The 25,818-nt window shown below is 36.2% G+C and overlaps 2 protein-coding genes across 9 annotated transcripts in view; one reads left to right on the top strand and one right to left on the bottom strand.

Annotated features, from left to right (window-relative positions):
- LOC122202382 (protein FRA10AC1) overlaps window positions 1–17,623 on the top strand; it is a 36,893-nt gene extending 19,270 nt beyond the window's left edge. For 2 of the 3 annotated variants that reach the window (XM_042908738.1, XM_042908737.1), the window contains exons 10-15: window positions 581–694; window positions 2,155–2,197; window positions 4,453–4,571; window positions 9,147–9,185; window positions 15,176–15,254; window positions 17,454–17,623. In XM_042908738.1, the coding sequence (XP_042764672.1) occupies window positions 581–694; window positions 2,155–2,197; window positions 4,453–4,571; window positions 9,147–9,185; window positions 15,176–15,254; window positions 17,454–17,496 (437 nt within the window). In that variant the 3' untranslated portion in view covers window positions 17,497–17,623. Of the gene's footprint in view, window positions 1–580; window positions 695–2,154; window positions 2,198–3,837; window positions 4,003–4,452; window positions 4,572–9,146; window positions 9,186–15,175; window positions 15,255–17,453 lie in introns of those variants that run through there. The other variant, XM_042908739.1, reaches the window with a different exon arrangement.
- A 3,441-nt stretch (window positions 17,624–21,064) lies between these two features.
- The window catches only part of PDE6C (phosphodiesterase 6C), a 45,383-nt gene continuing 40,629 nt past the window's right edge, over window positions 21,065–25,818 (bottom strand). For all 6 annotated transcript variants that reach the window (XM_042908621.1, XM_042908620.1, XM_042908616.1 and 3 more), the window contains 4 exons: window positions 24,289–24,363; window positions 24,090–24,173; window positions 23,563–23,719; window positions 21,065–21,395 (listed from right to left, as the gene is read on the bottom strand). In XM_042908621.1, coding sequence (XP_042764555.1) covers window positions 21,334–21,395; window positions 23,563–23,719; window positions 24,090–24,173; window positions 24,289–24,363 — 378 coding nt within the window. In that variant the 3' untranslated portion in view covers window positions 21,065–21,333. The remainder of the gene's footprint in view (window positions 21,396–23,562; window positions 23,720–24,089; window positions 24,174–24,288; window positions 24,364–25,818) is intronic.

Here is a 25,818-nt window from a genome sequence, read left to right as displayed (position 1 = left end):
ATATGTTGTGTTGATTTTAGAGTCAAGTAACTCTAAAACATAGAACATTATTATTCTACTTAGTCATTTCATCTCAGAGTGCTACCATCTAAAACGTGCTTTAAATGCCATTTTATGCTGGTATTTAAAATAGATGGCATAATGTTAGAATTTTAATCAATTTAAAAATTATTATTAAATATTAAAAGGGATTCGCCAACATATAAATACATGTATTATGGAAAATATATTTATTCTTTTAGGGTATTATTGAGTATACTCTTTTAGTACTTCCATTTTCCAAAGTAGAAGATTCCCTAACAGGGAGTTAGTAAAACTCTGATCTAAACAGTTTATCTGTTGAGCAAGAATTCTGTGACTGATTTTTTTTTAAATACTTTCTTTAGCTCTTTGATTTAATACTTATTTACACATTTGTTGAGCATACTGTAGTTATTACACTCAGTTATTTTTTAATGCTGACTTGCTAGAACTAGAATATATGTATGTTAAATTTCAGGAGTAATTCCAAATTGATATTAATATTCCAGATTAAAATTGTTTCCAACTATCGTAGCTAATATTCCTTTCTTTTTCACAGGCCAGTTTTTCTGTGGAAATAAATGTTGTGAAGAAAAAGAAGATTTGAAGAGTTGGGAAGTTAATTTTGGTTACATTGAACATGGTGAAAAGAGAAATGCACTTGTTAAATTAAGTAAGTTGATTTTAGGTGTTATATAATTGCTTTCTTCAAAGTTTATCTAATTGCTTAGATTTAAAAATATATAGGCTAATTTAAGGTTTAATTAAAAAATTTTAATGTGTCTTTCTGGAAGTGCTCTTTTTTCTGAGAGCTTCCCAAAGTGATAGATAACTTTTGAGGCTAAAATTTTTATGCGGTCACTATTATGGTGACATTTGGGTGAAACAGTTCTTTTTTTTTTTTTAATTTTTTTTTTTTAAACGTTTATTTATTTTTGAGACAGAGAGAGACAGAGCGTGAATAGGGGAGAGGCAGAGAGAGAGGGAGACACAGAATCTGAAACAGGCTCCAGGCTCTGAGCTGTCAGCACAGAGCCCGACTCAGGGCTCAAACTCACGGACCGCGAGATCATGACCTGAGCCGAAGTCAGACGCTTAACCGACTGAGCCACCCAGGTGCCCCTGGGTGAAACAGTTCTAATGACAGATGTAAACCGATAATTTGTAAAGTTAAGACCTCTTCCCATTAACATGAGTATGTCACCAGTGCACAATGAGATGCAGAGTATCAGAAAAGTCAGCATAAAATCTGTTACCTAGTAGCCATATTGTTACGGTGTGGACAATAAATGCACTCTCTTTGTGTCAATAAGGAAAAAGATTTAGGTGGGCATAACTGTTTGTGACATCAGTCTTAAAATCTTAAGGTTATACCCCAGAATACAGCAACCTCTTGTAATATGCATGTTTTAGAATCTTTCATTCTTTCTCTTTCTCTCTTTCTCTTTCTTTCTTTCTTTCTTTCTTTCTTTCTTTCTTTCTTTCTTTCTTTCTTTCTTTCTTTCTTTCTTTCTTCTAAGCTACTCTTCTGTGTCAGCTTCTTCTCCTGTCATGTTAATTACCTTACCTAAGTAAACTCCTGGCAATTTTCTGCCCACTCCATATAGAAGTCAAGAATTTCCTCATGTGCTACTTAATGCTCACCAGTGCAGAAGTCCCTCCTGGAAGTACTCATGGGGACAAGTCAGCTGGTATGAACTGAAATTAAGTATAAGGCAAAAGAAGAGCCCACAACTGGAACTTTTTGAAATGCTCTTTTCTATTTGAAAACTCTTAGAGTACTTCAGACCAAGTGACTATACCCAGACTATTGTTATTAGATACTTTTGATGTGAGACACACATTAATGCTGTGTATGAAACAGAGTTTGCTTTTAGAATAAATTGACAGCACTTTTTTTAAAGCAATGTTAGAATATTTAAAATTTCTCAAGCATTCTAATACCATTTTTACTGTGCATAGGCATTTTTTGAAGTGGAGAGAATCAGATTTTTTTTTCAGAGTTTTGTCTCCCCTCTTATAGTAAAGGGATATAAGGAAGAATGAGAATGTATGATATTAAAAGTACAGTAGCAGTACAGTTATTCAAATTCAGCCTTTCAGTGGTGTCACTTTTTTATTTTTATTTTTTAGGATTATGCCAAGAATGTTCCTTTAAATTAAATTTTCATCACAGGTAATATTATCTTTTGAAATGCTGTTGTTATTGTTTAGTAGTCTTGTATAGTCACTTACCTGCACTCAGTGTCAAAATGTAGATTTAAGTGGTTGATGGTTTAATTAATTGATTGTGTAGAATGTCTGGGATAGACTGTATACATATACCAGGGAACTGGAAGTTTGCCATGCCTTACTCTAGCCAAGCAGTTTTAAATAGGAAGGCCTGTGCAGGGTGATAGATATTAGAATTTTTAGTTTGGAGTCAGTGTTTAGATGCCATAATATTCTTGGAACTGTATTATAAAGCAGGTCTTCATAAAGTGATTTCATATGTCTCATTTAAACAGTGTTTTATTTGGAGTTTGTCATTCTTACAAGGGATTATATTCCTCTGTTCTCATTTCAAATGTCAAAATCAGGCTCCTGTTGAGTGAGCTAGAATGTGCCTGTCATATTCAGTGGGGGGGGGAGTATCCATGTTCTGCAATATGCAGTGTATATATAAGTAAGATCATGGGCTTGGAAATCAGACTCCTGTGTATTTCTCTCAGCTTCTCCACTTACTAGTTGTCTGTTTTAGGCACGGTACTTAAGCTCTGGGGGGCACCTGGGTGGCTCAGTTAAGCATTAAGCCTCTGGAATTGATTTTGGCTCATGTCATGATCTTATGGTTTATGAGATTGCACCAACAGTGCAGAGCCTGCTTGGGATTCTCTCTCTCTCTCTTGCTGCCCCTTCCTCTCCTCCTCCCCTCTTTCAAAATAAATAAATATGCATTAGAAAAAAAGGTACTTAACCTCTGTAAGACTCAATTTTATCAACTCTAAAAATGAGGATGCTAAGGATACACTAGTGAAAGTGCATGTAAAGTGCTTGACATGGTGCCTGGCATATGGTAGGTCAAGCATAGAGGGGTCCCTGGTATTGAGGATGTTCAGACAAAATTGGTGACCTGCCGTTATTGTGACGATCACATTTCAGGGCCTGAATAAGGCCCTGAATAAGTTAAAAGTTTAACAATGAGATTCTGCAACTTTATAAAATATATATGTCAGTATATTAAAAAAATTTTTTGACGTTTATTTATTTTTGAGAGACAGAGCACGAGCAGGGGAGGGTCAGAGAGAGAGGGAGACACAGAATCCAAAGCAGGCTCCAGGCTCTGAGCTGTCAGCACAGAGCCCAATGCGGGGCTCAAACCCACGAACCATGAGATCACGACCTGGGCTAAAGTTGGACGCTTAACCGAATGATCCATCCAGGTGCCCCAGTAGATTAATTTTTAAATCAGCTATGCTATGAATGTGCTGTATCTAGTATTTTAGTTGTTAAAAATAAATATTAAATAATTAATAATTTTTAAATTATTGAAATTAGTAGAATTTCTTAGATTACTTGAATAGCCTAACCTTTATTTCCCCTCTCCATCAGTGATACCAGAGGGTTTTTTTTACCTTGACTTTCGAGCTTCATTTCAAAATTGAAATGATTCTTATGAAAGGCAGAAAGTGATGATTGCCTTAAAAAGTATAGCATTTGGTATAAGTACCTTAATTTGGAAGGTCTGATGAGTAAATTTCTTGAAACTAATTCCCTGTTGTCTCTTCATTTTCCTTCTCGGTCCTAATTTCAGCATTATCACCTTTTCCTATCTAGTGTTTCCTTTCTTAACCAGTTAAAATCAATTGCTTGCCAGCCATGGTACCAACAGCCTTGTAAACATGGCCTAGAAGAGATAAAGCTACAGCAGTAAAAGGACAAATGGTCTAAAGTAGACATTTGAGTTAAAGTAAGCCCCTCCATCCTCATTCCTTTATGCCTTTACTGTATTCCTTTTCTCTTAGCAGAAGAATTTTCTATTTACAGATGATTTGGAACTGTTAGAGTGTTTCTTCTTGTTTTGTGTGTTTTTTCAAAGTATAGGTAGATAGGAATTATGTGGAGGGAAATGACATTTGTTTTTGTAATTTAAAAAATGGCTAAATGATAGAAAACAAGTAGGAAATGAGGAAACTATGATTTATATTTACTAAGGTTTGTATACAGAACTTACAAAAAATAATTTGTCTTAGAGTTTTAGGCTTCCTTCAAAATTGTCTCAATTAATATACTAGCCTGAAATATTTACAGACTCATTTAAGGGTTCCTTATGTAAAGTCCATTGTAAAAATATGTACTTTAACTAATTTGACTGTTTTGCTCATTGGTTCTTATTTTTCATAAAGGTCAGTTGAAAAAGTTAACTTTAGTTTTATATTGTTCAACATAAAGGAGAAAAGAAGTCAAGTCAAAAAAAAGAAAGGATAAATCCAAAAAAGATCATGAAGAGTCATCACATAAAAAATCCAGATCATCTTCTGTAGAAGAGACGTCTCAGAAAAAAGCAAAAGGTAAAAGGGAATTCAAATATAATACCTACTCACATTTTTAAACATGAAATGTAATCTGCTATATGTATCAAATGTAGAATTTAATTGGTGAATGTATTTAGATTTCTGTTTTATAGTAGTTGAAAGGAAACTGGTTGGGGAATTTAGATAGGAATTTATAGTAATTTACAGGAGTTTCAAAAACAAGTATGGTTTTAATTCATTTTGGGCAGACAGTAATAATGTTGCAAATAGCATTCTCCTTCCTGACTTTGTCTCTTAGACACCTGTTACCTTGGGCAAGTCCCTGAGCTTTTTGAGTTTTACTTTCCTCATGTAAGTAGGGACGATGTGAATAATGGGCTTCTGTGCTGTTTGAGCTTATTGTGGAGAATCAAATAAGAATGTGAGAGGCACTTTGAACATTGTGAAACAGTACATAATCTATAAGTCAGTATAAAATTATAACACTGTGATTTCAATTACCTTGGCCTGTGTGATTTTCTTACTAGCTTATGAGCTTCTTGAAATCATAGAGCTTGATATATATGTGTCCTCAGAACCTAGCATGGTGCTGTTCACATACACTTAGTAAATAATTGTTAAATTCAAATCCATCAATCACTTACTTCTTCCTCAGTAGTCCTTAGGCTCTCTAAGCCTTAATTTCTTCATGTGTAAAATTGTCATGATGGTAGTACCTAGATTATAGGATTGTTCAGAAGTTCAAATGAGATAATGCATATAAGCTGTTAGCACAGTGCTTGGTGCATAGTTAGCTATTATGAAGGTTACTGCTAGTTTATTTTTCAGTCCATAATAGAGTAAATTGGCTATAACTTAGAGTGAATTGAACTTAAATTACGTGGTTAATGGAAGATTACATTAGATTCAGCCAAATGTTAACATAATACTTGGACAGGAGAGGGCTCCCTTGCTCCAGCTATGAAGATTATTAATAGGTTTCCTTCTTACATGTATTTTTTTTCTTGTGAATCATAACATATTCAAGCGTATAGTACCACCAACTTACAGAGTTGGTGAGATTGATAGATGGTGAGAAGAAAATACTGTTCTGGGGTTTATTGAGAAATGGTATTTGAAGCAGAATTCCTTTTTGTGTCTGTCTCAGTCATTTCCAAACTCTAAAATAAATGTTAATAAATGTGAAAATCCTGTTTGTGTTTAAAAAATTGTTTTAAAAATATTTAATGTATCATACTTGAGAGTTTTGTTAAATTCATTATTATAGTATATAATATTGTATTCACATCATAGTATGATACCATGTTAATCACTATGTATTCCAAATTAAAGAAGAACTAATCCCTACCTTGTAAAAACTTGTTTAGTACATTCAAAGCAGACAGTCAGATAGCTGGATACTCAGGATCAGGTATGGGGTTGGAACGCTCGGATTACACAAGGATATGCGTGTGATCTTCCTTACAGATGTTTTTCCTGTAGTGTTCCGTGTTTTAGTAGATGACATCTCTGTCAGCCTAAAAACTAGTATCATATCTGGAACTTATCCTTGATGCCTTCTTTCTTCTCATTATTTATGTTTAATTTGTTACCAGATCCTGTCAGTTTTACCCCAACAGTGTGTATTTCTCAAGTTCTCTCTACTCTAGTTCAAACCACCATGTTTTCTCATCTAGACCACTGCTGTATTATCCTCACTAGCTCTGCCACTATCTTGCCATCCCTCCTGCCCTCCCCTTAATCCATTCTCCATAAAGCAATGATTTCCTATTTTTCTTAGGATATAATCAAAACCTGCATAAAACCCAGAGGCTTTATATGATCCAGCATACAAAACTTGTGGTTCTCACCATGCTTCACCTCACTTTCATACTCCACTTTCACAGCCTTTCAGTTTCTAGACAATGCCAAACTTCTTTCCATTTAGAGGCTACACAGATGCTGCTTCCTCTCTTTCTAACCCCTCCCCCCACCACCAGATGCCATCCTAACTCATCCTCTGGGTCTAAGCTTAAATGTCACTTCCTTAGGGATCCTTTCCTGATTCCATCCCTGACCATGAATTTAAATTAATACTTCTAATTATAATACCATCAACATTATAGACCTGGAACTTTTCTCATTACATATATGACAGTTATATAAAAGCCCCAGGAAGGCAAGGGTTCTGTCTGCTGTGTTCATTGCTGTATCCCAGCACCCCACTAGCACATGTAAGGTGTAAGAAAGAAAGATTGAGAAAATGAAAGACTTTGAAGATTGTTTCGGGACAACTTCAGGGACAGAGAACCAAGGCAGAGTAGAATTGAGAGATGTGTTTCGTATTTAGTCTTTATTCAGAGCCCCTGATGGCATAAAATATAGTTACTTTTTTTCAACTTCTGTGGCATAGAGCAGAAAATGACAGCATTTTAGCAAACTTAGGAAAACCATGTGGAACTCTGTAATATCTTTGTATCTGGGATCATCTGGAACTAGCTTGATTTTTATGTGATACTTTATAGCCAGACCACCTTAATTTGGCCCAAAATTGCATAATAATAAATGCTTAATATCTCAGCCTCATTTTGAACTGTTGACAAAACTTCTTCAAAACAATCTACTTTCTTGATTTTCTTCCTGTCTTTCTGGCCTTTCCTCCACCTCTTGATTATAGGTCCTCCTCAGTCATACCCTTAGGTGTTGGGGTTGCCTAGGGCTGTTAACATGATTTCTCTTCTTTCTCTATGTTCTCCCTTTGTGGTCCCATTGATTCCCGTAGTGTCAGATTACTATCATACAAAATGTTAAGTAAGTGGATAGATGGATGGATAATTGGATAGCTAGATGGTTGAGTGAATGGATAGAGAAAAAAATCTAAAAGAGATCCATAGCTTGACTTTGAGGACCAGTCTGCTTTGGCAGGTCTGAGCAGAACACGGTACTTAGGTAGAGTGTCTTGGCAGAAAGTTGAAGATATTACCCCTCCCCCACTACCAGTCAATCCCCAAGCTCACTTTCTTGGGAAGGCCTTTCCTGGCACCCTTCACCCCACTCCTCCAAGCAAGGTTAGGTCCCTATTAAACATTTCAGTAGCACCATGCACTTCTCCTTTGGACATACATATCACCCTTGGAATAATTTGTTTTCTGTTAAGGAAGGGGCCATGTAACTTATTTAATTCTTTATCCAATTTCTAAGCACAGTGCTTTCTCCATATAATAGGTGTTCAATAAATGTTAGGTGAGTGAGTGAATCGGCGAAACAGTTCTCAACATTGAAGGGAACATCAGAGATCCCAGCCCTGGGATCATGAGCAAAAAGATACTCTGTGGTTTTCTTTTCAAAGTATGGTCCTTTGGTATTGTCATCTCTTGGGAGCATGTTAGAAATGCACAGTCTCGGACCCTTCCTGATCTCCTGAATTACAAGTACACTTTAAGTTCCAGGATGATTCATAGGCACCATAAGTTTGAGATGTACTCTCTATATCAGGTACTTGTTCTGCTTTCACTCTGACACCTTCAGGGAAGAACGTAGTACTGCCCAAAATATTCTTTTACATTTCAGTTAGTTGTAATTGTTAGCAGATTTCTCCTTAACTAATTTAGCCCAAACCTACAATTTCTTACCTTTGGTTCCAGTTATATCCTTAGGCCTCCAAAGTAAGCTAACCTCTTTTTGTACCTGTAGACATTTGGAACCTGGTACTGTGTTCCTCATAGGACAGAGAAGAATCATTTCATTTGTCACCAGCTTAGCTATGTTTTTATTTGCTTTCTGATAAGTAGGAAATAGGAGTGAAGAAACAATAACCTAAAAAAGAAAAGAAAAGAAACAATAACCTAAAGTGGTTGCCACAGTCCAGGCCTTGGCTTCCTGTGGAGTCTTTACCCTGTGGTTGTGCCACCCTCTTCATTGGGCCTGAAAGGGGCTATTTATGCATCAGCTTTGGTTTACGGGATCTTTGATCCAAGGAGGTTTAGAGGGCTTGTTGCTCTCCATCTGTTATCTGTCATTTTCTGATTTATCAGGCTTCAGAATTATTTCCCCTCTGGTCTTACTGCAAAAGATTCTATAGAGTTATGATTTTTAAAAATTGTGCTAGTACATTTTTAGTACTTTTTGCTTTCTGTTTCCCTCACTGGATGACTATTGTAGAAATGAAAATGTTTGTTTTATGTAGTAATATTTTGTGTGAATTTTAGTTACTAAGAATTCTCATCTGTATATGAAAAAGTATTGTGAAAAATGAGTATTTGTAAACTGCTTTCAAATGTTGAACATCTCTATTGATAAAATATGATTATGTTGCAGCTAATCTGCAGGGTTTTTTTTTTTTTTTTTGCAACATGAATTCATGGTTTTTTTTTTTTGTTTTTTTTTAAGGTGTTTATTGTTTGTTTAAGCTTTGTGCTGTATATTTCAGGCATAAAATACCTCTACCTAAAAGACTCTAACATTTTAATTAGAGAGATAAGTCTGAGAAACATGAAAGATTAGAAGACAGTAAGGTGCTTTTCTGTAAGAGTTTAAAGTAAACCAGGCTCTTGGGAAGAATTCTGGTCACAGGTATAACTGTTACACTGTTGCAGAATGATTTTTAACAAAGCAATGCTGTTTTCTTTTCAGGGCATTCATCCTCAAAGAAATCAGAAAATTCTGTGAACAGTAAGTATTTAGCATTTCTTTATTTAACACAAATATATAGATTCAAGTTATTTCCAGTTTGGGTTTCCCATCAGTTGTGACTTGCTCATATGTATATTATTTTTTGGTTTTGTACTATGTGAGAAAAATCATAGAAAAAGTGCTAGAAGTGTATGATTTTTCCCCCAGTTTTAAACATTTTAAAGTTTCTTATTTTAAAATGGAAGAGCATAAAATTTTTTTCAGTAAATATAATGGATACACACTTTGATTTCACATCATGGAATATGAAGGAAGAAAAACAGATGAGGTTGGAATGGAAAAAGAATTGGGAAAGTAGATTAAGACTTAAGAAATGTCACTTACAGGGGCACCTGGGTGGCTCAGTCAGTTAAGCGTTCCACTTCAGCTCAGGTCATGATCTCACGGTTTGTGAATTCAAGCCCTGCGCCAGGCTCTGTGCTGACAGCTCAGAGCCTGGAGCCTGTTTCAGATTCTGTGTCTCCCTCTCTCTCTGCCCCTACCCCATCCCCCTTGCACTCTGTCTCTCTCTCTCTCTCAAAAATAAATAAACATTAAAAAAAAATGTCACTTATATTGTACGAGACTGAATTATCTCCGTTGTCTTGTGGTTTTGACTGATCAAGTGAAATGTGTGGTTTGTGTATGGAAAGTAGAATTTGGCAGCTGGTTACTACTGATTCGTTTTTTAATAAGTACAGTGGTTTTCACCAAATTGTATCAAACCAGATTGGATTTCATTGAATATTTGCCACAAATTTTATTGTTCTTTCCCTGCAACATTCCAAAAAACATTCAAATGACTTACACATATACATACAATAAAATAAGATTTTTAAAAGTGAAATCAGAATAATGGAAAAATAAGATAGAATAGCAAAATAAAGCTAGACAAACATTTACCAAAAAGCCCTGCATAATTGCAAAGGTAGATCACACATTTGTCACTCTTCTTCCATACAACCAAACCACATAAGGAAGCCACCAGTAGAATGATTAATTGTACCCATATAATCACACACAGTGTGTTCATCTTTTTCTAGGCTGAGTTCTGAGAGTGAGTCGACTCTCCTGTAGATTCATAAAAGGGGCGTCCATCTGTGATGTAACAAACAGTAGCCTTGCATCTCAGTAGTAATACAGTGTCAAATTTCTTCAAAGACATTGCAGTAGGGTTAGTGTAGTTCAATAGCATATCTAATTCATTTAGGCCTATTTTATAGAAATTCAGAAATTTGAGACTTGTAGGCTTAGAAATTTATAACCTTAAGAGTTAAGTTTTTTCTGATTTAAAGTAATATATATTACTGTGACAAAATCAGTAAAAGTAATTACTCCAAATCCCGCCTTTCAAATAGAAATATTACTAGTATTTTAATTCTTTTTTTTTTAAAGTTTATTTATTTATTTTTGAGAGAGAGAGAGTGAGCAGCAGAGGGGCAGAGAGGGAGAGAGAGAATTCCAGGTGGGGCTCCACGCTCTCAATGCAGAACCTGACACAGGGCTCGAACTCACAAACTGTGAGATGATGACCTGAGCAGAAATCAAGAGTCAGATGCTTAACTGGCTGAGCCACCCAGGCACCCCTTAATATAATTCTGAAGGAGAATTTTTAAGTGGTCAGTAATCAGAAATTTTGCACTGGGAAAAATAGAGGAGTTTTAAGATATTTACTGTTTAAAGATTTAATGGAGAGGGAAGTGTCAGTGGAGGCATTCCTCTAGTTTAGGAATACAACATACATCTTATAAATTATTTTGCTGATACCTGTTTTGTTTTCAGCATATTTGAAGTGTCCTAAAGCACTGATATTTGTTTCTCCCCACATAAATCCTCGTTGATGTGTAGCCCCTTTTCCTAAATTAGGTAAAGTATAGTAACAGTTTCTAGAACGTAGCCAGGCTTGATACTGAAAGACTTCTGCTATCTGGGGCGGAAGTAGTGTGTATATATCTATATCTATATATCTATATATCTATATATAAACATATATGTGTATATGTCTATATAGAGAGATATATAGATATATGGGACATATATCTATATATCTCTCTATATAGATATATATAGATTTATACGTACACACACACACACACACACACACACACATATATATATACACACACACACTATCTTTCATTTTCACTTGGATGATGTTTAGTTACTTTTACTGCTATTTAATATATGGATTATTAAAACCAAATCCATGAAGAAAAACCCAATTTCTGTGGGGAAAAAGAATTTTAACTTGCATTTGTTGATTATTTACTCTGTCAGCCACAATGGCAAGTGGTTTAGTTGTGTTACCTCATTTAATCTTAATAATGGGCATATAATAGCCCATTTTGCAGACAGAAGAACCAAGACCCAGAGATTTTACATAAATTGCCTAAGATCTAGTTGTTGTTTAATAGCAGATCTGGGATTAAACCCAGATTTATAACTCTACAAAGTCTACGCCCTTTTACCTGTATCATCAATAACTATTCATCAGTGAATCAAATGTAAGTCCACTCTTTATACCCCAATTTTGGCAGATACATTCGACAAATCTATATTAAATAATTTGATCTGTGTCTCAGTTCTATCTGTAAAATGGATATAAAGAAACTTAACTTTGTTTTTTTATTATCAGAGCCAAATGAGACAATATACATGTAAAGCATGTGTCCCACACAAAGTTAACTTCTTGATAACCTATAGCTATTATTGTTGTTTAGGAAAAGAAAGAAAACCAGACATTAAACAGATTCTGTGTTTTGTTCTCTAGAATTGATCAAATCAAAAGTTAAGTCTATAAAAGTTTGACCTATCCATTATGTTATCATAAGTGGAGACTTGCCACTTCTTCAGTAAGCCCAAGTTATTTAGTTATCATAATATCTAGAAGAACCAAGATGACAGATCTGTTTTCATTATTCAGACATATAGGGAAAATTGTATGCAGTTTGTACCACATTCTAAAAGGAACATTGAAAACCAAGAGATTTTCGCATTGAGAGAACTTGAAATTGTCATAGGAAGAAGGTTGAAGGAACTATACATGTTTAGTTTGGAGAAAAGTGAAGGGTTGGGAGAGAAGGGATAAGGAGTTAGACATGGAAACTGTAGATGTTTGTAAAACTGCTTTTGTGTAGACTTATTTTTGGTGAGTATTTGGCAGAACTAGAGTCTATGGATAAAAATTGCCCAGAGACAGATTTTTGCCTTAATTTAAGGAAAAACTTCTCAATTAGAAATATCTGAAGAAAGCAATGGGGGAATGGGCTGCTTCAGGAAGTAGTGAGGTGTTTAAGCATAGATTGGACAGCCACTTGTTGGGGGAGATACTGCAGTAAGAGATTGGATCATTGGATAACACCTAGATTAAAGACCTCTAAGATACCATACAGAGAGTCAGTGATTTATATTTTGATCCTCACTTGCTAATAACGGCTGCGTAGATTTGACACTGATACAAGAGTACCATTTTGTATTGCCTGTTCTCTTGTTATTTCCTTAGCAGTGCCCCTCCCACCTCGGGCAGGCTGTATCAATTACCATAGGAATGGTTTCTAGTTACTGCCACTCTCAGGGAACTAGAATATTATAGATTCACAGGGTTGCACTTAAAGGTCATATAGTCCAGTCTTCTGGATTTGATTCTCTAATAATATTTGGTCACTTTTTTAGCTTGTGATCTTTCAAAGAAAGTTATTTTATAATACTCTAAACTGATTTGCTCTTTTACCAAAAAACTGGATTGTCTGGTATCATAAAACTGGTATAGGAAAGCTGGCCTATGGGAAGTACTCTTGACAGGGAAATTAGCTGCGCATTTTCAAAGTCCTTGTAGGTTTTGTTCTCTGACAACATTAACAGGGTAACACTGTAGTGTTAACTGTTAGGCCTGACTGGTTTTTCTGTGCTTTCTTTATCTCATGTTAGTGAGTTTTCATAAAAATAAAAAATAAGAGTAGAAGACTTTTACTCTCTTTTCTCTCATATTTGGTTTGGGACACTGGCAGTTTCAGTGCTGGTTGTAATTGAGTGGGAATCTTGTTCCCAAGGCTTTATAATTTTGTCATCTTTTATTGTCTTTGTATGTAGATCATTAAAAGTACAACCCCTTCCCCCCCCCTTTTTTTTTTTTACCATTTTTGTCAGAATTTGTGCCAGAATAGATTTCATTTAGAACCAAAGTTCAGATATACATATTGATTCATGGATCAAAGTCCAGCAGGTAAAAGGCTATAAAACCACTGTGGCAGATCAATGCTGTTTTATTTTTGTGTGTGTTTAACTAAGGGACATTCTGTATTGACAGGCCAAATTTGTGTCAGTTCATTTTAAGACCAACTTATTGGAGAGGAACTATCTGCTATTAAAATTACTTTACGACATATACTTTTATTGTATTTTTCAGTATTTGATAATTTTTAGTTCACCAATATAGGGGGATTTACAAGAAACATGTCTATTTTGTTATATTTTAAAAATAGAGTATGGGGTGCCTGGGTGGCTCAGTCGGTTGAGCGGCCGGCTTCGGCTCAGGTCACGATCTCACAGTCCGTGAGTTCGAGCCCCACGTCGGGCTCTGTGCTGACCGCTCAGAGCCTGGAGCCTGTTTCAGATTCTGTGTCTCCCTCTCTCTGACCCTCCCCCGTTCATGCTCTGTCTCTCTCTGTCTCAAAAATAAATAAACGTTAAAAAAAAAAATTAAAGAAAAAATAGAGTATATTCATTGTTTTGATTGATTTTTAAGGCAATACATGATCACTGTTTAAAATATAAAATATTTGGGGAGCACCTGGGTGGCTCAGTCGGTTAAGCGTCCGACTCCAGCTCAGGTCTTGATCTCATAGCTCGTGGGTTCAAGCCCTGCGTCGGGCTCTGTGCTGACAGCTCGGAGCCTGGAGCCTGCTTCCGATTCTGTGTCTCCCTCTCTCTCTGCCCCTGCCCTGTTCATGCTCGACATTCTGTTTCCCTCAAAAATAAACATTTAAAAAAAATTTTTTTAAATATAAAATATTTGGAAATGCTTGAAGTAGAAAGTATCCCAGGCCCACAGGTAATGTAATGACTGTTAAGTTTGGTTGGACCTTACAAACTTACAGTATATGTAACTACAAATTGGATTATACCATACATGCTTTCTGTAACTTTTAAGAAACTTGATATAGCACAGATGTTTTTCCATGGTCATACATATAGATATGCTAAGGTTTTTTTTTAAAAGTTGTATAGTATTAATTTAACCAATCCTTAATCCCTAACTGGTGAGGATATAGGTTGTTTTCTTTTGTTGTTGTTATAATATAATGAACATCTTTGTACATGTATCTCAGGTGCTTATTTATTCTAAGTAAATAGCTAAATTCTTAAAAGCAGCATTGCTGGTCAAAGTGTATGTACATTTTAAACTGATCTATATTGCTAGATTTTCCTCAAGAAAAAGGTTTATAGAAATTTTACTCCAGCAATGTATTAGTATGCTTGTTTCTTTGAAACAGCTTCTTCTAATTAATTTAATCAGCATTAATTTTTAAAAGTGTCTGACAATATTTTTTCATAATTTAACTAACTTGTCCTACACACTAGTTCAATTCTTCAGGTCATGATCCTAATGTAAATAAACTCTACAAAATTCTTAACCTGTGTGTCCTTTGTATGCTGATAGAAAGAAGAAACTAAAGTGAAGACAATTACATTTCAAGAGATCATTCCTTTGTAAGAGTTAATATTGGAATCACTACTTTAACTCAGTGTAACTTAGGGAAATTTCCCTTGAGACTTTCCTTGGTCTTTTTGCTGAGACTCTGGTATATCTCAGCTTATTTATTTATTTTTAAAAAGAATGTTATTGGTCTGGAAGAGTGAATTACATATTCAGAGCCACAAATGTTGAAGCTAAATTGCAGTTAACTCTGAAGTTAATTAATTGCATTGGTGGGTAGTTCAAAACATGTTTTAAATATAACACATTTTAAAAATCTCTTTTAAATCAACAGGAAATTCTGATGAAGATGAAGGTACTTCAGAATCTGAACTTTGGAAGGGCCCCCTACCAGAGACAGATGAAAAATCACAGTGAGTCCTGATATTAACAGATAATGCATACCCTTTACATCAGTTAGGAAGCTGCAGCCACAGCCGTTCTTGATAACAATTAATGAAAAAGCTCAGCATCATGAATGTCTGTTTAATTCCAAGGACTCTCTAGTCTGGTAAGATCAGAGTTTAATTCTAGTCATTGCTTATGGCCATAGACAGCTAACTCGTCCAGCTTCCTCTCTGTCAGTAAATTTTTCTTCAGCTCACCTTGACAGATGGCCCTCTGGTCTTTGCTTAGAATCCATCAGAGAAGGGCTGTTTACTAGTTCCAGAGCAGCCTATTCATGATATTCTGATTATCATAAACCTGTACAGGGGAGCTCCTTGAAGATACGGATGGGTAAATTTCCAACAGCCACCTTAGCGCCCAAAGACAGATAATTCAGTGTGTACGTTGTTATCTGCTTTGGGTTGGAAGAGCTATCTGGGTATGGGCTGGGATGTTATCAGCTCTTGTCATATACTGGGAAGTTCAGCACTAGAGCTTTCTCTCCTAAAAGAGGGTAAAATAATACCTACTGCATAGAATTTATTATGAAGATTTAATGAAATAAAGAATGTAAAGCACTTTGTGCCATACCTACAAATCTAAGTGCTCAATAAATTTTAATCCCATTTTGTTAGTCTTTAGGCATGTTGGTTCATAATGGAAAAACAATGAACCAATCATTATTCACTAATTTAAGCTGATTACAAAACATCTTGCCAATTATGATATGTTCCCAGTGTAATAGAATTCAAGTGTATTGGAAAGAGTTTTTGTTAAATAAGATTACTTTTATTCTGTGACCTTAACTTTTTTTTCCAGCCAAATAAACAATTCCTACATGTAAAAGTTATTGCTATAAATAAAATATTGCTATCCTAGTCAAACTATTGACTAAACTTTCAACCGTGTAACTTCTCTTTGAAGAGCTTTATAGCTGAAAGTGATTAGACTAGGTCTTAGGATCAGCTCACCTTTTTAGGCAATGAAGATACTTGAGTAAATCCTAAGAAGGCTTTCATAATCCAGAACTCTTTGTGACCTCATAAATACTTGACGTTGATCAAGTACTCAACATCTAAGTCTAACAGAGATTCAGCTAATTTCCCATATTTAAGTTTTGACTACAATTTGTAAATTTTTACTGCATTTTGCTGTCATGCTGGGGAAAAAGGGACAACAGCAATGGGGAGTGCCAAATTGCAGATAATTCTTAAATCAACTTTAGCTGATTCTGTTTTTTTTTTTTTTTTTTTTATTAATTTGAACATGGTGTAATAGCTTTTTGCATTCACAAGTATTTAAAATCAAATGATGAAGGCCCATTGTGAATCCCTGATCTAGAAGAATTTTTCTGAAGAGACTGGTAGACTGGTGACTTTCCAGTTTGATTGCCTGTCTCAGAAAGAAAAAAGCAGATGTATATACATTTAATTCTCATAGCATCTCTGTGAGGAAATATAATATCCTTTATTGCACAGATAAGGAGACTGAGCCCAGAGAAGTTAAGTAACCTGCTGTTACTAGCTAGTAAGTGACCGAACTGGAACTTAAATACCATCTGACTTGAAAACCTGTACATTTTCCTTCATCACAATGGTTCTAAACATTAATTTTGTACTTGACAGTTTTCATAGTATTTTAACAATTTAATATCTCCTTTCAGACTTCAATTCTTTGTGTTAGACATGATTTTTACAGCTACAAATATATATTGACTATTCTCAGAGCAATAAAAACCTATAGCCTAAGCAGATTTTTCCCATTCCTAGGAGCAAGACGTGTATTTTGCTGAAAATAGTTTTCTTTTTCATTCATTTCTTGATCAGACTATGATTTGAAATGAGAATGAACAGAGAAACTATAAAGTCAACCAAAAAAAATAAAGAGAAGCAATAACATTTTATAAAGTATGCACTTTAAAGTAAAATCTTAGGTAATAAATACATTTAGGGGGAGGTGGCAACATATGAAACACTTTATATTTAATCAGTCTGGGTATAATTATGATTATTCAAAAAGTTAAGAATTATTTGATGGCTGAATCATGAAATACATTGATATATAGAAGAATCAGCAAATTACATTGAGTGAAAATATTTTATTTTCACTAATCTCCTATTACGTGTCACCTAGTAATTTCTTTTCTGTTGGTTTTAATCAATATGTATACTTTTTCTTTTAAATAGAGAAGAGGAATTTGATGACTATTTTCAAGATTTATTTCTGTGAGATGGAAGAGAGAAGCCTACGTTCCTTAATGTGAAAGTGCACTTTGAAACTCTCCACAACAATGTCATCTACAGGTTGCAGCTTGAGTGGTTTATCTTTGGAAATAAAAATCCAACTACTGTCAGGATGTCAGCTGCTTTGAAAGTTTTTCAGTTCCATTGGAGACATGTTTCCCTTTCCCTTCTGTGTCTTTTCAATTGCTTATATACAGCCGCTCCGCCCACAGCTCCTCAAGGGTGAAGCTAGTACACTGTACAGAGAGTCTGTTGTTCCTGTAATTTGTAGTTTTTGTTGTTTTACTCATTCATATTTATCTTCCCTTGCCTCAGTTAGTTTAAATTATTAGAATTATTGGTATCTCACAAAAAATTATAAAATAGAGTAAGTATGTCTCTCCAGCTTCTATTTATTTACTTTCCTTTCATCCACTGGCACCCTCTTTTTAAGCACCTGCTTTCCCATCACCACCTGTTTCTAGCTGCCTTTTTTTTTTTTTTTTTTGCTTACCTTTCTCTTGCTTTCTTCTCCCCTATACTACTTAAGGGAGTTTGTTATAATCAAAGTTGACTTCCCAGTGTGTGAGCAGTTTATTATAAAGTAAGTTAATTACTATTGGGGGAGGGGGGCAAATGAGGTCCCAGAAGTCAAACCAGTAGATTAGGTTAAAAGTTGACTCTCCAACAGAGCAATTCTCCAGTAAGATAATTGAGCTGAGTAATAGTAGGTGCTAGAACTTGTCCCAGATATAGTCATGCAAATATGGGTGTACTTCCATGCCAAGATATATTATAAAATGTAAATCTTAATTTGAGGATCATACCCCTCACAGTCACTGGATGTGCTTTAGGAGATCTAAGCACTCCTAGAATCTGTGTAAACTTCTGTGATTGTGTGTATTTTGGGGGGAAAAGGGTCTATAGTTTTCATCAAATTTTCACATGGATGTGTTGATATTTTTAAAAAAAGGTTTTAACCCATTTTTATAGAGCAAGAGCCAAAAGATAGAGGAGAAGATGCATGATTTGGTGAAGAGAGAGGACCTGTAGAAAGTGATCTAATAGCATGTCGATTATTTTGTTGAAGATACACTTTTTTTTTTTAAGTTTATTTATTTAGAGAGAGAGAGTGTGAACCGGGGAGGGATAGGGAGAGAGGAAGAACAGGAATCCCAAGCAGGCTCTGCGCAATCAGCACAGCCTGACATGGGGCTTGGGGCTCAATCCCATGAACCTTGAGATCATGACCTGAGCGAGATCAAGAGTCAGATGCTTAATTAGAGCCACCCAGGTGCCCTGAAGATATACTATTTTAAATGACATTTAAACATGGAATGATTGGTATTCAATTGCAGAATAAGTAGTTTAGTATCTTTTTTTTTTTTTTTTAACATTTTTGAGAGGGCTTGAGTGGGGGGGGGGGGGGGGGGCACAGAATCTGAAGCAGGCTCCAGGCTCTGAGCTGTCAGCACAGAGCCCAACATGGGGCTCGAACCCACGAACCATGAGATCATGACCTGAGCCAAAGTTGGACGCTGAACAGTCTGAGCAGCCCAGGCGTCCCTAGTGCCTTATTTTTATATGGTTATCATCAGAGATTTTCCTTTTATTAAACAGTTCTTATTCATTGTATTTGTCAGACTTCTATATGTGAGGCATTATGCTGGATATTGCTACAAAGGAACTATCTACGAAATAATTATGCAGTCATTTCTAAACTATCAAAAAACGGTAAATCAGTATTGGTTTATTAATATTGAACATTGTTTTCATACACCCTCTTAAAGAAACTGTGTTTTTTTAATATCTCACTACTTATAGTGAATAAAAAGGAACCTTGATTCCTGAGGAAAAAGTGTTGAAATGTTCAGCAGCAAACTGAAATTAGGAAATATGTAGCTAAAACATTTTTATGATAAAAATATATTCATAGTTTGGCGATCATCAGAAAATAAAATTCCTGTGAAATTAAATGATGACTAGAAAAACCAAAGACTTTTTAAAAATAGATCCACATATTTGGTATTGCAGGTGTGGTTTATGGACATGAGGTTCATTTATAAATTCAGATCATTACATATAATCACAATACTTAATCTGTTCATACATAATGGAAGTCCTATTTTTAAGGTGTCTTTGAAAAGGCCTCAAGATGATGAGTTTAAAGATTAATTCTCCAGCAGACCTGTCTCACATTTGGCTACAGTGCAGTCAGTTTTCAGTGGACCACTGGTTTGGGATATGAAGTTATGTTTTCTTCTACTAGCTCTTAAGCAAAGTTCCTATTTTTGCAGACCTTCAATGGTGGCACATCTTTGCTCCTCAGTTTGCTTTCTAGTGAATAAGGAGGGGAAGTTGTTTGAGCTGATATTTTGTTGTCAAAAATTACATAAAGGAAGAGTTTCTTAGGCAGTTTCTAAAATAATCATAAAAGTGGAGTTTCAAAATTATTGTAAGTAATGGAAATCAGGTATACATGTATTACCTACTCAAGGTGATGAGTTTAATAGACAACACTCATTTGGGTGTATATATTCAATGAGTTTTTTATCCTCTAAATATATTTTTTTAACTTTTGGGCACTCCTCATTTATACCTGTTTGTTATGACATTTATTCAAAATATTATTCATTCATATTTACTGAGCACCTACCTTGTACCAGGCACTACTCTAGGTACCAGGATAGACTTAGGAACCAAACAGACAAAAATAGACAAAAATCTTTTCCTCTCACAGACCTCACATTTTAGTGTGAGAGTAGCAATCCTAGGATTCTAAATCTTAAAATTTTTTAAATTGTCCTTAGTTTCTCTTGAGAAACCAATATTTAGAATGCCTAGTACATAGCTATAGTAATCATTTTTTAAAAATAATCTCTGTTGAAGATTGTCACAGACTGTTATAACTGTCTCTGTTACAGATTGCCAAAAGTGGGTGTGATGTTCACCTTTCCATTGTCAAGGATAAAAAGTGGAAATAGATGATAAGCATTTCAGATAGAATAACATTTGATGTCCTTTTATTTTCTAAATAGTATTTACAGGCATTATAAATTCTATACTCTATTTACTCTTACCTTAAGACACGTTGATGAGAGATTTTTAGTTTAGGAAGGAATTTGAGGTATGAATTACAATTAATGTTATGGGCTGAATTATGTCCCCTCCCCCCCTCCCCCAATTATGTTGAAATTCAAAACCCCAGTACCTCAGAATGTGATTATATTTGGAGACAGGGTATTTAAAGAGGTAATTAAGGTAAATGGAGATCATATGAATGGGCCCTAATCCAATACGACTGTGTCCTTATAAAAAGGAGATTAGGACGCAGACACGCAAGATGGAAGACTTTGTGAGGATACAGGGAGAAGATGACCATCTACAAGCCAAGTGGGGAGAGGCCTCACAAGAAACCGATCCTGCCAACACCTTGGTTTTGGACTTGGAGCCTCCAGAACTGTGAGAAATTTCTGTTCGAGCCACTCAGTCTGGTATTTTGTTACGGTAGCCCTAGCAAATGAATACTATTAATAAGAACCTTTAAAAAAAGAGTTGGTGACTGGTTTCAGGATTGTATATTTTTAATTTAAAGCAAATTGGCACCAAAAATGCACTTGTTTTCGTCTTGTATTTTCCACTTCTGTTGAACTTTATTTTACCCTCGGGGTTTCATGCTAGCAATAGGTTTTCTTTTGGTGGTCACAAGGGTAGTTTATCTGAAGATCTTTTACTCTCTTAGTTCGTGGTTTGCTGAATGAAATTCGCTGAAGTTCTTTTGCATGTTTTCTGTTTTTCTTTAGAAGTAGAAACAATATTTGAAATTTAGACCAGTTGGATTATATTACAACATTAGACATGTTTTGGACTTTTTGTCATCACTGCCACCTCCTGAATCTTCTGTGGCTAGCAAAAAGAAAAACAGTAGTATTGGAAATCAGTGGACCCAGAGTATTTTTCTTCTAACCTTCTCATGACCAACTTAATAGCCTAATTAATAGTTTTAACTTTCAACAAGTACCAGTGGTTTGATCATTTAAAAACTTGAGATCACGTTCAGGGTTGGTCCTTTTGAAAAAGAGAATCTAATAAATGATTAACCAATTAACATCTGGTTCTCAAGGAAACCACTGATCTGCACAATCTGGGAGTCTAAGTTGTTACTTTGTGCCAGGTACTAATGTTGCCTGAGAGTACAAAATTATGTTCTTGGGTCACAGAGACTTCTCAGGGTAGCAGGAAAAAAAATTCAAAAGGAATTTTTATGCAAATAAAGTATAATAGATCCATATCCAATATACTGAATACTAAAAGAAAATGTCGGGAGACACTTAACCTGATACCCTGTTCGTCGTAAAATTGAGATAAGGATTAAATTTACTTGTACTAGGAAATACCTTTGCTTTTCACTTAGATAGTAAAATTTACCACTTCTGTTATCTTTTTGAAGTGCAAATCAAATCTTATTGTTTTCCCATTTAATCCTTTTAATGATTCCCCCTTGCTCCTGTAGAGGACAAATCCTCAAGCAAGGCCTTTAAGGCCACACTTTCCTGCAGAACTGTCTTACCAGTTCCCCAGACTCCAGTTATACCCGTTTTAAGTTCTACAATTGCATCAGGCTTATTTCCACCTCAAGGCCTCTGTTCGTCACTTCCTCCCCAACCCCACCTCCTTTCTTTGCTTAGCCAAAGCCTGCTGTCTTCAGAATTTACCTTAAGCATCGTTCTTCTGGAAAGACTTCCCCTGTGGTAGTTATAGATAGATAATCAATTGTTCACTTATTGGTTTAATGTCTAGCTCCCCTACCAGGTGGTAAGCTCTGTGAGATAAGGACCCCAACTTTTCCCAGGCCCTGCCTAACACGGGGCCTTATACAGAGCAGATCCCCAATAAATACATTGCTGAATGGATATCCAGAAGTCATAAACTCCTACTTTTATTGTGTTGAAGGACCTCCTTAACCTTTTAAGCAAAATATTTTCTCCCTCTATGAATTTTTAAAAATACCACTAAACACAGTAGAATCATCTAAAAGGTATGTTGTATCTTTTGTTTTACAAGGCTCTTCCAGACACAGATGATTTCTTTGCTAAACAGAATTTCTTACAAAATCTTTTGAGTGCTGTCAAGACGGAATACAAAATCATGATGTTAGCATTCCAATTTCAAGATGACATTTGAGTCATGTGATAAACTCATAGTTGATCCCAAGCATCTTAACAGTGGTTTCCTGAAGATAATGTTAAACCGAACAGAGTGACTTTAGGAGTAGAAACTTCATTGGGAAAAACAGCACAATATGGGAACATTCGAGGCATAGTCTCAAGTCACCCCATTCAGCTGTCCAGCTTTACTTCCATGTAGGGCTTCCTTAAGTCTGGAAGGGAGGCTGGAGATAAATCTTCTCATTACATACACAAGAATTTTGAGCTCAGAGAGGTGAAGCAAATTGCCCAAAGCCTTATAGCTAATGCATAACGTTAGGACTAAAGTTGTTTTTCTCACCTAACCCTGATCCCACTGGTTCCATGACTCTTGTATTTCTAAAAACTCAGTATTCTGTGGATGTACCCAGGAGCCACCTACTAGAGTGGATAAAGAAGCCTAGCCCCAATCCCTACTTCAACTGGACCAGTCAATTCCTCCTGGAATTATTCATAAGATCTTGTTTGGGGGGAGGAAAAATCTCTCAAAAGCACTAATCAATTTATTATAATTACTGGGAAAGCAAGTCTCCTGTTTGCATTTACTTTTTATGGTTTTGTCAGTTGAAATTAAGCTCAGCCTGACTTCTGGCTACTTTACAACGAGCAAAAACAGATACCATCTAGGGGTGCCTGGGTGGCTCAGTTGGTTGAGAGTCCGACTTCAGCTCAGGTCATGATCTCACAGTTTGTGGGTTCGAGCCCTGCGTCGGGCTCTGTGCTAACAAACAGCTCAGAGCCTGAAGCCTGCTTTGGATTCTGTGTCTCCCTCTCTCTGCCCCTCCCCTGCTTGCGCTCTGTCTCTCTCTCTCTCTCTCTCAAAACAAACATTAAAAAAAAAAAAACAAAAACAGATTCCATCTAACCTTTTGCAGCCATGTTTCCTTCTTCCTGCTTTTTTGTCTCCTCTTCAATTACCTTCATCTTTGCATCGTATTCATCAGCTAGGGATTTCCATTCTACTCTGTTGTTCTGAAGACCAGTCAGCATTGGTGTGATTTCTTTGTGAAACCGTGAGAACTCCTAGCAAGAATTTTAGGTCAGAAACATAGTCATAGTTGATTTTCAGTACTTTTCATATGCAGAAAAGGAACTGTAAGGAATTATTACAGTGCTCAGAGCTGCTAGATTGGGCCTAACTCAGGGCCTTGGGAACAGGAAAGACAGGTGCTGTTTTCTAAGTACGTCTGGGTCTGTTCAGTGTGCTCACTTCTAAATTCTCTTAGTTTTTATTCCACCCCTGAATGAGAGATTAGGATAATTCCTCAAGCTACTTTGGAGAAACAAGGACACCCCTAATGGCTTTCCATGTGGGAGACTCAATTTTGGTAACAGTTTGAAAGAAAAACCCTAGTCCAGCTGATTATACATTTTACTCAATTCGTTTACTTACCTTGTATACAAAAGTACAAACAAAATCAATAAATCCAACTTGAAGTTTGGGTAGTTCATCTTTTTTGTTTCTGTCCATCATAGGCTAGAAAGAGAAGTACATTCTTTAAGGATAGTTTTCTAAGACTCAGGGAACAAAAGAGACTGATTTGTATCAATAATTTGTAATAAGTAGTGTGTTTCTATGTCAAAGTCTTTACAATAGGCTGTTGCTGCAGCACAGTCCTCTCCAGATCTCCTTGTTCCCAAAATTCATTTGCAACCAGAAGTGCCACCTGCAAGGAAGAGTAAGACTCGGTTCATGAAAGTGACTTATTAGTAGAGAATTTGCATTTTATCAGTGTGAGTGACATTTCAGGATAGCGTTTATATTAATGCTCGAGGTGTTGTCACACCATATGCTCTTTGGTATTAAAAAGATGTCATCTACAGATTATATTGAAATGGCAAAGAGGAATTCCTCTTCGTGTGTCAGTGTTCTAGGCCCATTCTTGGAGTACCTGTCTCCTATTTGCTATTGCCACCACTTCTCAACAATAGAAAGGGGAGATGGGAGAATGTTTAATTCCATTATATTTTGCTTCAAGCTCTAAAGCTTCCCACACCCTCCTTTTGTCCTGCTTCTCTCTTAGCATCTAGCATGTGTGTGCACATACACGCACACACGCGCACACAGATTAGAACACAGCTTTACTTGACTATAGTGTGAGGACATTTAAGGGAAATTTTATATAGCTTTAAAAAACCCAGTATCTACCAAGTTCGATGATTATCCACTAGCTGCCTTACGTTGACATGAACCCAGCTTGCCAGGAAGAATAAGATGTGACCACCTTCTTTAAGATGCTCACAGTCTAGTAGAAACAGTTCTGTGAACTATGTGGGGAAGTGCTGTGGATCAAGAAGGGAGTAAAGAGGAAGGGAAGACGATCTGCTGAGAGAAAATTGAACATGCAGAGCTTAGAGTGTGAGGCAGTGAAGGGGAGAGAATGACAGGAAATAATGTGGTGACCGTGAGTTAAGGACAGGTGGTGACAGGCCATGTAAGCTTTGCTAGAAAGTTTGATTCTCTAGACCAGTGATGCTTATTCCTGGAGGGGTAGGGTTCCTCCAGAATGCACTAGTGGCCCAGGCAGGTGGGGGCCAAGAGAGATTTAAGCGAAAGTAACTTTGTTTTTTCTTTTATATAAAGCGCTCTTTGTACAACTTTTGGCGGGAGGTGGGGGTGGGGGGTGGACTGAAAACTTGAAAATCTCTGGCAAGGGGGAATTTAGAAGGCTTTGAAGCATGGGAGTGGCTGAGCAGAACTCTGTAAATAATCCCAGCAGCCACTCAGAGGAAGGCTGGGCGTTTCAGGATGAGGAAGGATCACTCAGGAGGATCCCTGCCACCACAGAGCTGATGGAAGAGGGTGGAAGTCTGACCTGAGGCTGTGGCAAGGGTGACAGGCAGGAATGGGGGAGATGAACTTCAAGCAAGGCCCCAGGTTTCTGGCCGGGGTGACTGTGCAGATAAAGAATAAAGGAGAAAGAGCAGGCATGTCAGGATGGAGGAGCACCAGTGTATGGTTCGGGATTTGATGGTTCCAATGATTCTGTCTTTACTAATACAACCCACATTTATAATTGGACCCAGTGAATTCTGGCCTTTCTTCTGCTTAGGGTTTTCCCTAGACGTCACTGAGGGAAAAAGAAGCTTCTTTCATCCAGTTAGTAAGAAATAAGTAGTAA

This window comes from Panthera leo, chromosome D2 (assembly GCF_018350215.1).
Source record: "Panthera leo isolate Ple1 chromosome D2, P.leo_Ple1_pat1.1, whole genome shotgun sequence".
Classification (NCBI taxonomy): domain Eukaryota; kingdom Metazoa; phylum Chordata; class Mammalia; order Carnivora; family Felidae; genus Panthera; species Panthera leo.
The sequence above is the reverse complement of the archived record's forward strand: the minus strand, read 5'-3'. Positions and strand labels throughout refer to the sequence as shown.